This window comes from Chlorella variabilis (genome assembly GCF_000147415.1).
Source record: "Chlorella variabilis unplaced genomic scaffold CHLNCscaffold_11, whole genome shotgun sequence".
NCBI lineage: Eukaryota > Viridiplantae > Chlorophyta > Trebouxiophyceae > Chlorellales > Chlorellaceae > Chlorella > Chlorella variabilis.
The window spans coordinates 1,282,500-1,294,427 of record NW_005435077.1 but is presented as its reverse complement, the minus strand read 5'-3'; the positions used below and the strand labels follow the sequence as shown (position 1 = coordinate 1,294,427).

The window sequence follows — 11,928 nt, the reverse complement described above, 5'->3', positions numbered from 1 at the left end:
GCGCTCCCAACTCCTGCTGGCTGTTGGCCGCAGGCTCAGCACGATGCAGCAGGAGACCATCAGCAGCAGCATGGGCACCCATGGTGCGGCAGCAGAGACGCCCGCCAGCAGCAGCACCAGGCATATGCCACCACTGGTGGCACCAGGGCGCGCTGACGGGCGACAGAGGCTGTCCTGCCCCGCCCGCTATTCACTTTCAGCAGGCCTCGCAGTACCGTGCATTACCAAGTGAAAGCTGCAGTTAATGCCAAGCAGTTGAACAGGAGAGCGGGGAAGAATAAACAGCAAACAAGCCTCCAACAGAAGACTCTTCTGTGAGTCACAGCAACTTGCAGGCGTCGGCCTCGGGCTCCTCCCCGCCTGCCGCATACTCGTCCTTGCTCTGCATCAGATAAGAGAAGGCGGGGCGGCGGCCCAGCCAGCCCAGCGCCCGTGCCGCCACCAGGCCCACCACCGAGACCGCCACACAGAGGAGCGCTGCCAGCACGATGCCCACAAGGGGTGAGGCCGCCGCTGCCGCCGCCAGAGCCGCCAGCACGCAGCGCGCCGCCTCGGCCAGCGGCAGCGGCAGCAGGCCGCCGTGTAGCTGTGGCGCCGGCAGCCGCGAGGCCCACTTGCTGCTGCCGTTACCGCAGTGGCCCGGCTGTCGCTGGCAAGGCGGGTTGGCCGGGGACCCTGCCCGGTCACTCCACCCTGCAGGCAGGCAGGTAGCGTGCAGGTAGCAGTGACGACATGGCCCCTCTATGTCTTGTGCATGTGAGCCATCCCAGGAGCAGAGGTGTCTCAGCCAGGGACTCACCGGCAGCGGCAATGGCTGCGGGGCGTGTGGCGGCTCGGGCGGAGGCGGGTGGAGGTTGCGGCGGCGAGGCCACGGCCCGCACGCTCGCTCCCGCAGGCGACGGCTGCCGGGGATGGAGCCGACTGCCGACTGGTGGCGTCCTACAGTGCAGCAGGAGGCTGAACGAAGGACCGGACAACCCCAGCGAGGCGCAGCTGGGGCGCAAGCCCGGGGCTTCAGCTGAAATCATTTTCATTGCGAACTCAGATCGATGACCACTGAAAGTCAGGCAGGCAGCTGAGGCAGGGCACCAGGGGACGCCCATCATGCTCAGCGGCGGCGCCAGCGGGGCAGGTCACCCAGATGGGGCAGCACTGGATGCGCTTGTCAGGACGTCGGCACCATCAATTGGACCATCTCTTTATCTTCGGTGCCCGTTGCGAGGGCGTTCAACACAGAATGCAGACATTCGCCACTGCCACAGCCCGCCTGGTGTGCCAGGCCCAGCAGCAGCCCCGTGCCCGCAGTAGCAATCGCAAGCAGCGATCGCATGCAGCGGGTGCGCGGGATTGCCTGTCGGCCACCAGTCAGCACAGGAGCCATGCGCGGTGGGAGACTCGTGGCCGCACAACCTCCCACACCACTCTGCCCTGGGCTGACACCCCTCCCTCTGCGCTCCTTGCAGGCAATTCGCGCCCAGTGAAGCAGCGGAGCAAGCGCCGGGAGCAGGGCCGGGGCGCCGCGGTGAGTGTGAGCGGCCAGCCGCCGGCAGGCGCAAGCTTTGCATGGGCTCTGCCCTGGTACTGCCGTCGCCCAGCACCCTCAACCCTCGCATTCGTTTCCATCCAATGCATGCAGGGAGCCACGCTGCTGGCTGAGCGGGAGGTGGCAATCACGGCTGCCCCAGCTGCCGACCGCCAGCCTTCTCCCTCCTCGGCGAAGCTGCCCGCCGTCATTCCAGACGTCCTAGAGTTCCCGCCGCACGAGGAGGAGGCAGCGGCAGCATCTCCCGCGGCTGCCACCACCTCTGCGGCCTCCCCCGCGGCCGCCACCGCCGCCGCCGCCGCCGCCGTGCGGGTGGCGGTCACCGTGCCCGGCTGCCACCTGCAGTTTGGGGAGCACCTGCGGGTGGTGGGCAACTGCCCGGAGCTGGGGGAGTGGGATGCCCAGGCCGCACCCGCGCTCATCTGGCACGAGGACGACGTGTGGAAGGGCGAGCTCACTTTACCGTCCGGTCGCCACGTGGCATTCAAGCTTGTGATCGTGCGGGGCGACGGCGTGACGCTGTACTGGGAGCCCGGGGCCGACCGCCGGCTGCGCGTGCCGCGGCTGGATGCAGCGGCGGCGGCTGACGACGCGGGGCTGCTCGTCACCTGCCGATTTGCCGACACGCGAGGCACGGTGGTGGAGTGCCCACAGCTGCAGGTGGGTGCGGAAGGTGTGGGAAGCTGGTCCCGGGCTGGGATGCCTGCCCCCGGGCACTTGCTGGCCGCCAATCCTGCCTGCAGCCGGCGTGGATCCATGCCTGCGGCATGGCCCAGCGAGCCTGCCTCTCCCTTCAGGCGCTCACCCGTCGGCACCCCCGGCTCCGCCCGGCCCCTGCACCGCGCCTGCAGGAAGCAGCGAGGGCGGCGGCCGCCCGTGTGGCCGCGCTGCAGGAGGAGCGCCAGCAGCTGAAGTCGGCGGTGGTGGCGTGCTGGCAGGAGGTGCAGGATAGGTGCGCAGAGCGTGAGCTCCATGCGCCGGAGCGTGAGCTCTGTCTGCTCAGGCTCTTGCCCTGCTCTTTCATCATGCCCACTGTGTGCTGCCGTGAACTGGGCCTACTCAGGCCCACTCTCCTGCCAGACAGGCCCCGCTCGCCCCAAACGCTCCTCCCTCTTCCGCCAATCACTGACGCACGGCGCCTGGTGTGTTGCTTGCCTGCAGCGAGGAGCGGCTGGGCCTCCTTCGGCGGGAGGTGGAGGAGGCGGTGATCCTGGAGCTAGCGGTGCAGCAGCAGGAGCGGCAGCAGCAGGCGGAGCGCGAGGCGGCGGCGGCAGCGACGGCCACTGCGGCAGACCCTGGGGAGCCAGGCATCGCTCTGGCCGTGCTGGCGGCCAGCCTGCACTCGGTGAGGGAGCGGCTGTCCACCCTGCTGCTGCCCTCGGGCGCAGACCACCTGCAGCAGCACCTGCGCCGCATGGCAGGCCCGCCAGCAGCGCCCAGGAGCGTGGCAATGGCTGCCGAGGGCGGCGGCGGCAGCGGCGGCAAGTCCGCGGCCTCCCCGCCGCCGCCCGGCATGGCCCGCAGCAGCAGCATGGACCACTTGCCTCAGCTGGCGACCTTTGGTTCGGCCGCCATCAGCAGCCACCGCACCGCGCCCATCGCGCACGCTTTGCCTGAAGGCCAGGCAAGTGGCTGGCACGCTGCGCCAAGCATGCCACGCTCGGCTGTGCAGGAAGGCAGCCAACACGGCCACTGCACAGCATGCCGGCTGACTGTCCTCCCCCAAACGTTCTGCATCTGCCGCTTGCAGGACGGCTGCCAGGAGGCGGAGGATGCAGAGTGATGCCGACCGGCTGGCCTGGCCCACCTACCAGCCAACGACGCCACACCACAACATCACGCACCCTTCAGACGCACCTCCCACGCATAAGACCCTCAGGAGATCATCCCTCCAGCTGGGGCCGCTCCTGCTGGCTGATGATCCACAACGACTGCCAAGTGGCCCAACCGTGCCTCAGTTTTCAAACGTCCACGCTTCGAGGCCAGTGCCACCAAGGGCTCCCTCGCCCTTGCGCCAACCCTCAAGTTTTCTCTTGCTTCCTTTTCCCGCCTGTTTCTTTGTCAGGCCATCACGTGGACCCCGTAGTCCAGCCCTCTTCCTGTTCCTTCCATCCGTCCCCTTGTGCCGATTTGTGCTTTTTTTGGCAGCCGCCATGCCGGCTAATGTTCTGTCCCCTTGATGCCCTTGATGCGGCCGCCTTAATGCAGGCAGTGGGCCCCCAGCCCCCAGCTGCCCCACGCAACGAATCAATCTCCCCCCCCCCCAGCAGTGTCTTCCCAGCAGTGTTCACCTTGTCCGCCGTCCAGCAGCACATTCCCGTTTCTTTCCAGTCCTCCCCCATGTACGGATTTTTCCGGCACCCCCCACTCGCGCTATTGCGCGGTTTTGTGACTCTGGCCCTCAGCCACCTCGTTTTTGCCGGGCCGGCCTCTCAGGCCTCTGCTTGCATCAGGCACCGCATGTAACATAGCATACACAGCACACCCAGCATGCAGGGCGCCCGGACACTGCCCCAAGAGTCAGGCGCCGGCATTGCCGCCGCCGCGGCACCGCACCACGCAGCGCCGCGGCCAGGGCTCCTGCCGCAGGCGCTCTGCCAGGGCCTGCCAGGGTGCCAGGCGCTGCTGCCGCGTCATGGGTGCCGCGCCGCTGGTAGAAGTCATGACCCAGACCTGCAAGCCAAGCGGCAGCAACCCTCTTGTTGCACACACCGCCGTGGGATGGCAGGAGCAGAAACAGACGTGGGTGGCAGGCCGTGGCAGGCCGTCAGCCAGAGCGGGCAGCTTTAGGGTCAGACCAGCAGCAGCACGGCACACACGGCACACACGGCACCACTGCGGGGACGGCAGGCAGGTGGCGAGCATGCCCAGGCGGCAGGCACATGCAGACACAAAAGGTGTGGGCAGCAGCAAGCCAAACCTCTGTGTCCAGCGGCAGCGGCCAGCCCTCGGGAAGCACCCACTGCCTGCCGGTGTCTACGCGTCTGGGCCGCCGCGCCTGCAGCGTGGGAGCCCGCTGCTGCTGCTGCTGCTGGGGCGCCGCCGCTGCTGCCACCGCGCCCTCGCCCAACGGCGGGCCCGCTGCGCCTGCTGCTGCTGGCGCTGCCTGAGCGACTGCCGCCCCCTTGCTCCTGCCCCTGCCGCCGCCCGCGGCCCCAGCAAACAGCTCCTGGAACTGGCGCTTGCCGCTGAACGCCACTATGCAGGGCGCGCCGCAGGCGCCGCACGTGCAGCCGATGGCGGCGCTGGCACGGCGTGCCTGCGTTGCCATGCGTTGATAGAAGGCGGGGCGCCAGGCCTCAAAGTCCTGGGCTGTGAATTGGGAGCTGTCGGTGCCTGGGGCGCCGCTGCCCACATCTGTGAACCCAACCCCCGCCACCGCGGGCATCTTGCCGTCGTCAGCTGCGCCGGAGATGGCGGCGGGCGGGGCGATGCCCGTGTCCCGCAGGATGCGCCAGAACCAGTTGGTGGGGTTGGAGTAGAAGTGGCTGCTGGCCCAGGCGTGCTCGCTAGGGTTGTGCCCTGCGGCACAGAGGCGCGGCACGCGCAGGAGTTGAAGGCTTGGCACGGCGACCAGCACTTGCACCTCAAGTGGGTGGACCAGATCGGTGCGGTGCAGGCAGCCCCAGATGAAGCTGCGTGTGCTGGAGACGAGCCTACCTACAATGACCAGGCGCAGCGGCGCGTCCCCCATCTTTTCCAGGGCCAGGCCACCGGCTGGTGAAGGTGCTTGTGGCGGCGCCGCCGCCGCTGCCGCCGCACCCGACCCGCTGGTGGCGGGCGGCTGCCCTCGGCGCCGCTTGGCGGGCGGCCCCTGCTGCTCTGCTGGCGATGCTGCTGCGGCCCGGGGCGGCCCCTGGCCCGCAGAGCGCGCGGCTGCTGCCCCGCCCACGGGACGAGCGAGGCGGAAGGCCTGCAGGGGGCGGTGAATTGCCTGATCGGGCGGCAGAAGCGCGATGCAGCCGCTGGCAGCACTACTGGGCTGCATGTGTGTGAGCGGCATGTGCAACATGCTGCACGGGCACCTCGAACATACTGCACGTTGTTAGATTGATGGGATCGATCGACAACGCAATAGGCAAGCCACGGCAGTAACAGCAAGTTGCCGGGGTGTAACCGACACGAAAATCGCCCGTTGCAGGTGATCTCCATTGCGGGCCGAGATCTCTGGCCATGCAACAGCAGCGCTAGGGCCTTCCAAGGCAGTCGGGATGTTCAACAGCGCAGGGGAGGGTGGCTGGTCCGCGGGCGCCGTGGGCCTCAGCAGCGAGGCTCTGGCGGCCGCCTATGGGCTGCAACATGGCCTGCCGGGCGACGACGACAGGAGGGCCAGCTCCACCAGCAGCGTGGGCGGCGAGGGCTTCTACAGCCCCGCCGGCAGTGTGCACGGCGGCGCCGCCGCCCGAGTCAGCCTGCCTGCACACGACCACCAGCCGCGAGTGGTGCAGCGCAGCCACGCGCGGTCCGTGCCCTCACCTCCCGGCGGCAGCTGGCATCACGCAGGAGGCTCAGGTGCCGATGGCCTGCCCCGCTCTGCGGCCCTGTTTGGTGGCGGCATGCAGAAGTGCCCGGGCCGATCCGTGCATCTCCTGTGCTTGCTGTCTCCGGCGCCCGCCTGCCTCCAAACCCTGCCTCTCACGCCGCCCGTGGCCCTTGCTGCCTACCTGCCGGCGCCCGCAGGCAGCCCCTCGCTCGCGCCGCACGGCGTGCTGTCTCCGCCGCCCAGCCCCACACACCACTCCAGGCTGGGGCCGGGTGGGTGGCAGCGCGACAGCCGCCACCCCGCGGCGCGTGCCGAGCAGGATGGCGGCGACTGGGAAGAGCAGTACGGGCGCTGCCCGCCCAGCCCGCCCAGCCTCACCTTTGCTCCGCAGTACCAGCAATACCAGGTGCTCGGCGGTACCGGCAGCCCCCAGCTGCTTGACCACCTCCCGCCGTCGCAGCAGGAGCAAGAGCAGCAGGAGGCGGAGGAGCAGCAGCAAGAGCGCCAGGCACAGCTCTCTCCAGACTCAGCGGCGCTGCTGGCATCGGCTGCAGGCGCTGCCGCCGCCGCCGCCAAGCGCGCCAGCGTGCCGGCGGGCGGCGAGGGCAGGCAGTGGCGGGGGCATGCCGCCACCTTCCACCAGCTGCAGCGCGTGCCGTCCTTTGGGTTTGCCCCGACCCCGGCGGACGGCATGCAGCGGCGGGCGACCACCGGGCTGCCGCCGCCCCAGGACCCCTTTGCTGCAGCAGGGCTGGCCGCCGCCGCCGCCGCGGCGGCCGCGGCGACGTGCCAGCAGCTGGCGGCGGGCGAGCAGCAGCGGCGGCAGGCGGAGCAGCGAGAGGAGGAGCGGCTGGGGGCGGCGGAGGCGAGGACGGGCACCGTGTGCTTTGCAGAGGCGGGGCTGGAGAAGGAATCAAGTGAGGGGAAGTGTGTGGGGGTCAGCGCCGAGCCCAGCAGCAGCGCCGCCATCACTACCGATGGCGACGAGGTGAGGGGCTGGCTGGCATGGTGCGCAGAGCAGCGCCGCGCCACTCCGCTGGCAGGGAACGCTGGGCCCCGTGTGGGAGCCGAGCACGGCGTGCTGCTGCATGCCGCCCTGCTGCGTGCAGCTGCTTTGCACGTGGCCCTGCCCGCCGCGCCGCCCCCCCTGCTGAGCCGCTGCCCGGCTCTCGCTGCGCCGCTGCCCCTCCTCCTCACCCCTGACCCGCCCGGTGTGCCGCGCAGCTGGGCCTGGCGGAGATTGCGGCGGGACGGAAGGTGCGGTGGTACCAGCGCTGGAGCTTCTGGGGCCGCTTCCTCAGCTTCACCATCAGCCTCGCTTTCTTCCTGACAGGCATCGTCACACTGGTGGAGTGGCCAGACGTGGTGAGGCTGCCTGCATGGCTGGCTGCCTGCCTGCCTGCCTGCCTGGCTGGGGATGAGCAGAGGAGGGCCGGTGCTGCATCCTTTCCAGCCGGCGTGGCGCAGCGCCACCGCGGGCGTGGCCTGCTCCTGCCTGCCTCGCCATGGGCCCTGCAGGGAGCCCTCACGTCTCTTCCCTCTCGATGGGGCTGCTTGCGCGCATACGCTGCACGGACAGCAGCGCGCGGCCAGCCTCTTGGCCGGCGCCCCTGCCCCCACCCTGCCCACCCCTGTCTGCCCACCCACCTCCGCCGCCCCGCAGAAGCTGGCCTGCTTCAACCTATGGCGCTGGTGCTTCTTCCTGGGCTGCTGGCCGCTCATCTACTGGGCCTCGGTGTGGGCCATGTGGGCGCTCACACAGTTCTGCGAGTGGCGCCTGTTTGCCGCACGCACCGCCGTCTACTTCCTAGTGGGTGGGTGGCAGCGCCTGTGGGTGGCAGGGAGTGCTGGGGCCTGTGGGTGGCGGCAGGCAAGAGTGTTGGGCCTGGCCTGTGGGTGGCAGGGCCGCGGCTGGCGGAGAGTGGCTGGGCCTGTGAGGCAGGCAGGAGGCACACAAAGGCGGGCAGGCAGGCACAGAGAGGGACGGCTCGGCTCGCTGCGTCGCAGCGCCGGCTGGCCTGCAGGCCATGCCAGGAGGCGTAGGCCCCCGGTGCCCCCAACACACGCACGCTCACCCCACCGCCGCCGGCCCCGCCAGGCAGCAGCACACGACACCGGCGCCGGCACCGGCGCCCACTCTGCTGCCGTGCAGGCACGCGCGGCGCGCTCATGCTGGTCCTGCGCTCCTGCCTGGTGCTGGCCGCCTTCGCCGCCCTCTTCCAGACCCAGCCCAACCTGGACGAGGATGCCGCTGTGCAGAAGGTCTTCCTCATCATCATCAAGCTCCTGGGTGAGAGGCGGCGGCGTGGGTGGGTGGGTGGTCGCGGGGGTGGCGTGCGCCAGCTGGGTGTCGGTCGGTCTGGCTGGCTGCGGCTGCGGCTACGGCTGTCTGCGCTTCATCGTCGAGCTGCGGGGTGAGAGTGTGTGTGGGTAGCGGGAGCTGCTGCTGGCCAGGCCGCTGCGTGCTGGCCAGTCGGCATCTGGGTGCCCAACGGCAGCGTGGCATGGCGCCGCCGCCTGTCGCCGCCACCTGGCATCGCCGCCGCACCCACACACGTGTACACACACCCGCAGGCTGCATGGTGCTCATGACTGTTGCCAACCTTGTGAAGAAGGTGCGTCGCGGGCGTCAGAGCTCTGCAGAGGGAGCGAGGCGTCCGCCGACTTGAGCACCCCCTCGTGTGGCGGCGGCTGTGTGCACGCAAATGTGCCCGCTCGCCTCCCGCCGCCGCCTCCCGCCCTCCTAGCAACCCCCGCCCTTCGCCCGCCACATGCACCCACTTACGCGCGCCGCCACGGTGGCACACCCCACCATAGCACCACACTGCCACCATCGATCGAAGCCACCCTCCCTTGCCCCTCCCTCCACCCTGCCCCCGCCTGCCTGTGCCAGGTCCTCATCAAGCTCATGGCCACCCATTTCCACAAGGAGGCCCACTTTGGGCGCGTGCAGGAGGCGCTGAGGAAGGTGGGAGTGCCTGTGTGTGTGTGTGGACGCGCGCTGAGCTTCCGTGGTGGGGCGGCGGGTGCAGGCGTGGGCCTGCCCAGATCAAGCTGACTGGCGACAGCCAGCTGGCAGGAGCCTCTCCCACCTGTCACCATGCCCCACTCTTGCTGTGCGCAACCCCGCCCTTTCCTCTCGGTCTTTCTTCCTTCCACAGGAGTACTTTCTGTCTGTGCTGTCCCAGCCGCGGGAGCACCGCGACAGCGTGGGCAGCGAGGGGCAGGTGGCGGGCGGCGCCGCGCCGCACCCCAAGTCGTTTGCCAAGCGCTGGCTGAGCCGCCAGTTCCTGTCCAAGGCGCGGCGCGGGGGAGCGGGGCCTGCCCTGCGCGACATGCCTGCTTGCCTGGGCATCTGCCCGCTGAGAAGCAGCGGCAGGGGGTGTTGTGGTGTGGCGCTGGTACGGTGCGAGGACGGGGCGGTGTGCATGGCATGTGTGTGTGTGGCGCCGCCTGCGCTGCGCACTTGCTCGGCTCACAACCGCCGCCGCCCGCTGCTTGCCGCGCCCCTCGGCCCCTGCCCGTGTCGTGCAGAGCGTGGCCGCCATGCACACGCTGCCCTCCATGGTCCGCTCCTTCACCGGCCGCAGCTCCCTCCAGCGCAGCCAGTCTGACTCGCTGCTGGTGGAGGGCCGCCAGCTGTCCGACGGCTCGCTGGCGGGACCGGGGCGCGGCGGCGGTCCCAGCAGGCACAGCACGGCGCAGCACAGCACGGCACAGCACAGCGCAGCGCAGCGCAGCACCGCCTCCGCTTCCTTCCTCCCCAACAAGCCAAGCCAGGCGGCGGGGGCCGCGCTGGCCAGCATCAGTGTGATGGTGGGTGCAGGCGTGCAGCCCTCCTGCAGAAGCATGCCCAACCTTCACACCTTGAGCAGCAGGCCCTCACTGCCGGCAGGCTCCCAGCGCCCCAGCCAGGCTGACGCTTGGCAGCACTCCAGCCAGGCTGAGGCGCAGCAGCAGCCCGGCGTGGGGCTGGAAGCAGGAGGGGTGCCGGCGGCTGGCCGGGACCCTCGGTGGTCGGACCCGCAGGCCGCGGCTGCGCCCGGGCTGGCGCCCCTGCAGCGGCAGCCCAGCCGGCTGGGACGGGCAGCCGGCGCTGGCGGCAGCTTCGGCGGAGAGGGCAGGGGCAGCGCAGAGGCGCCACCAGGCCAGCCGCAGCCGCAGCGGCAGCTGGCGGGGCAGCTGTCCCGCACGCTGAGCCCCACTGGCGCCGCCATGGAGCAGGTGGCGGCGGCGGCGGCGCGCCCCGAGCTGCGCGCCTCCCTTGCCTCCCTCCAAACCTCTGCCCTGTCCTCGCTGCCCGCCGCCAGGCAGAGCTACGCCTTTCGGGTAAGGGAAGCCGCTGTGCTGTGCTGTGCTGTGCTGTGCTGTGCTGTGCTGTGGTTGCCGCGCCTCGCGAGCGCTGCATGCTGCCGGGATCGGCGCGCAGGGCTGGCCTCCTTGCAGCGCACATGCCAGGTCTTTGTTCCTTAAACTCGGTGCCCACGCTGTGCCTCACGCTGCGCCGCATGCTGCGCCGACTGCTGCGCCCACGCTGCGCCGCACGCTGCGCCCACGCCGCGCCAGCAGGTCACCTCCAAGCAGGGTTCGCTGGCCTCCCTGCGCTCGACGGGCGGCGGCGGCGGCAAGGCGGCACCGCCGCTGCAGCAGCTGCTCGACCTGGGCCACACGCGGGAGCAGCTGCGGGCGCGGCACCGCCGCACCTCAATTGTGCAGGTGCGCCTGGCGGCGCCTCTCGCTTCCCCTGCTCCCCCGCGCAGCCTCTCCTGGCCCCCCGGCAGTCCCTACTGCCCTCCCACCCCCTGCCCCCAGATGCCTCTCCTGTTGCCCCCCTGGGCATCACACTCACTCTCCTGCACTCCCACCCTCTTCTGACCCTCCTGCTCTCGTGTACCTGCCCCCACTCTCCTACCTCTCTACCTCTTGCTTGTCCTTGCTCCCCACCCACCCCCACCCCCGCTCTCTCACGCTCTCTCCGCCCTCCCTCTCCTGCCCCTCCCCTTTACCACCTGCCCCAGATGCCGCCTGAGGAGCTGGAGAAGATGCAGCACATTGAGAAGCACATCCGCAAGAACCAGCTCAAGGCGAGGGCCGCTGGCTGTGCAGCTGTGTGTGTCACTGGGTGGCGGGACAGTGCTGAGGCCGGCTGCGCCAGTTGGTGCGTAGAGGGGTGGGGCGGCGGCTGGTTGGGAGTGGCGGCGGATCGCACCCCCACCACGGAAAGTTGCGCTGTGCTGCAGCCACGCTGTGCTGTGGTCACGCTGTGCCATCGGCGGTATGCTGTGGCCACGCTGTGGTCATTCTGTGCTGTGCTGTGCAGCTCACGCTTGTGGACCATCTGGGCAACCTGAAGGACAAGCCAGGGGCCAACAGCAACGAGCAGGTGCGGCTCTACCAAAGATGAGCACAACCAAGTGCGGGTGCCCGGGGCCTGCCTGCCTGCTGCCTGTTGCCAGCAGCACCTGGGCCGGCACGTGCTTTGTAAAGCGCTGTACATCACTGGCCTGCCGTCGACTGTTTCTGGGGTGCCGTTGAGCGCTGATCTGCCCCTCCTCTGGCCTCCTGCCTGCCTGCCTGCCTGCCCTGGTCCCGCCGCCGCTCGCAGGAGGCCCGGCGGGTGGCGTACTTCCTGTACCATAACCTGCGCGCCTCCCGGCGCCGCTCCTGGATCCAGCAGTCGGGTGCGCGCCGCCGCCGCCCCCTCCTTCCGTCCCGCACCACTCACGTAGCCATTCCTGGGTGGTGAGACGTAAAGGGACGTCCCGTACCACTGGTGGCACCCACACATCCACCCACCTCCTCCGCCACCACCAGCCAGCTCACATGCCCGCACGGCGGCACACGCTCCTCCCCATCCCCCGATGCACCCCGCCGCCCCACTCCCCTCCACACACCCACCCCT

General features: G+C 70.1%; 3 protein-coding genes across 3 annotated transcripts in view; 2 read left to right on the top strand and 1 right to left on the bottom strand.

The window, feature by feature from the left end:
- Positions 1 to 1,237: 1,237 nt before the first annotated feature.
- CHLNCDRAFT_52636 (hypothetical protein) lies at positions 1,238 to 3,723 on the top strand (the record flags this gene model as incomplete). The annotated part of the gene is made up of 7 exons (XM_005847450.1): positions 1,238 to 1,337; positions 1,464 to 1,522; positions 1,637 to 2,203; positions 2,395 to 2,495; positions 2,705 to 3,171; positions 3,294 to 3,510; positions 3,609 to 3,723. 7 exons carry the CDS (start codon positions 1,238 to 1,240, stop codon positions 3,721 to 3,723), a joined length of 1,626 nt encoding a protein of 541 aa, XP_005847512.1.
- Positions 3,724 to 4,063: 340 nt separating this feature from the next.
- Positions 4,064 to 5,577, bottom strand: CHLNCDRAFT_134530 (hypothetical protein; the record flags this gene model as incomplete). The annotated part of the gene is made up of 4 exons (XM_005847276.1): positions 4,064 to 4,216; positions 4,464 to 5,065; positions 5,204 to 5,456; positions 5,569 to 5,577. The coding sequence occupies 4 exons, from the start codon at positions 5,575 to 5,577 to the stop codon at positions 4,064 to 4,066; spliced, it is 1,017 nt and encodes a 338-aa protein (XP_005847338.1).
- A 177-nt stretch (positions 5,578 to 5,754) lies between these two features.
- The window catches only part of CHLNCDRAFT_134529 (hypothetical protein), a gene marked incomplete at both ends in the record, with an annotated part of 8,841 nt that continues 2,667 nt past the window's right edge, over positions 5,755 to 11,928 (top strand). The window contains 12 exons of the mRNA XM_005847449.1: positions 5,755 to 6,055; positions 6,224 to 7,014; positions 7,251 to 7,391; positions 7,690 to 7,840; positions 8,179 to 8,316; positions 8,601 to 8,641; positions 8,920 to 8,994; positions 9,188 to 9,427; positions 9,561 to 10,355; positions 10,596 to 10,742; positions 11,045 to 11,134; positions 11,347 to 11,409. Of these exons, the coding sequence (XP_005847511.1) occupies positions 5,755 to 6,055; positions 6,224 to 7,014; positions 7,251 to 7,391; positions 7,690 to 7,840; positions 8,179 to 8,316; positions 8,601 to 8,641; positions 8,920 to 8,994; positions 9,188 to 9,427; positions 9,561 to 10,355; positions 10,596 to 10,742; positions 11,045 to 11,134; positions 11,347 to 11,409 (2,973 nt within the window). The remainder of the gene's footprint in view (positions 6,056 to 6,223; positions 7,015 to 7,250; positions 7,392 to 7,689; positions 7,841 to 8,178; positions 8,317 to 8,600; positions 8,642 to 8,919; positions 8,995 to 9,187; positions 9,428 to 9,560; positions 10,356 to 10,595; positions 10,743 to 11,044; positions 11,135 to 11,346; positions 11,410 to 11,928) is intronic.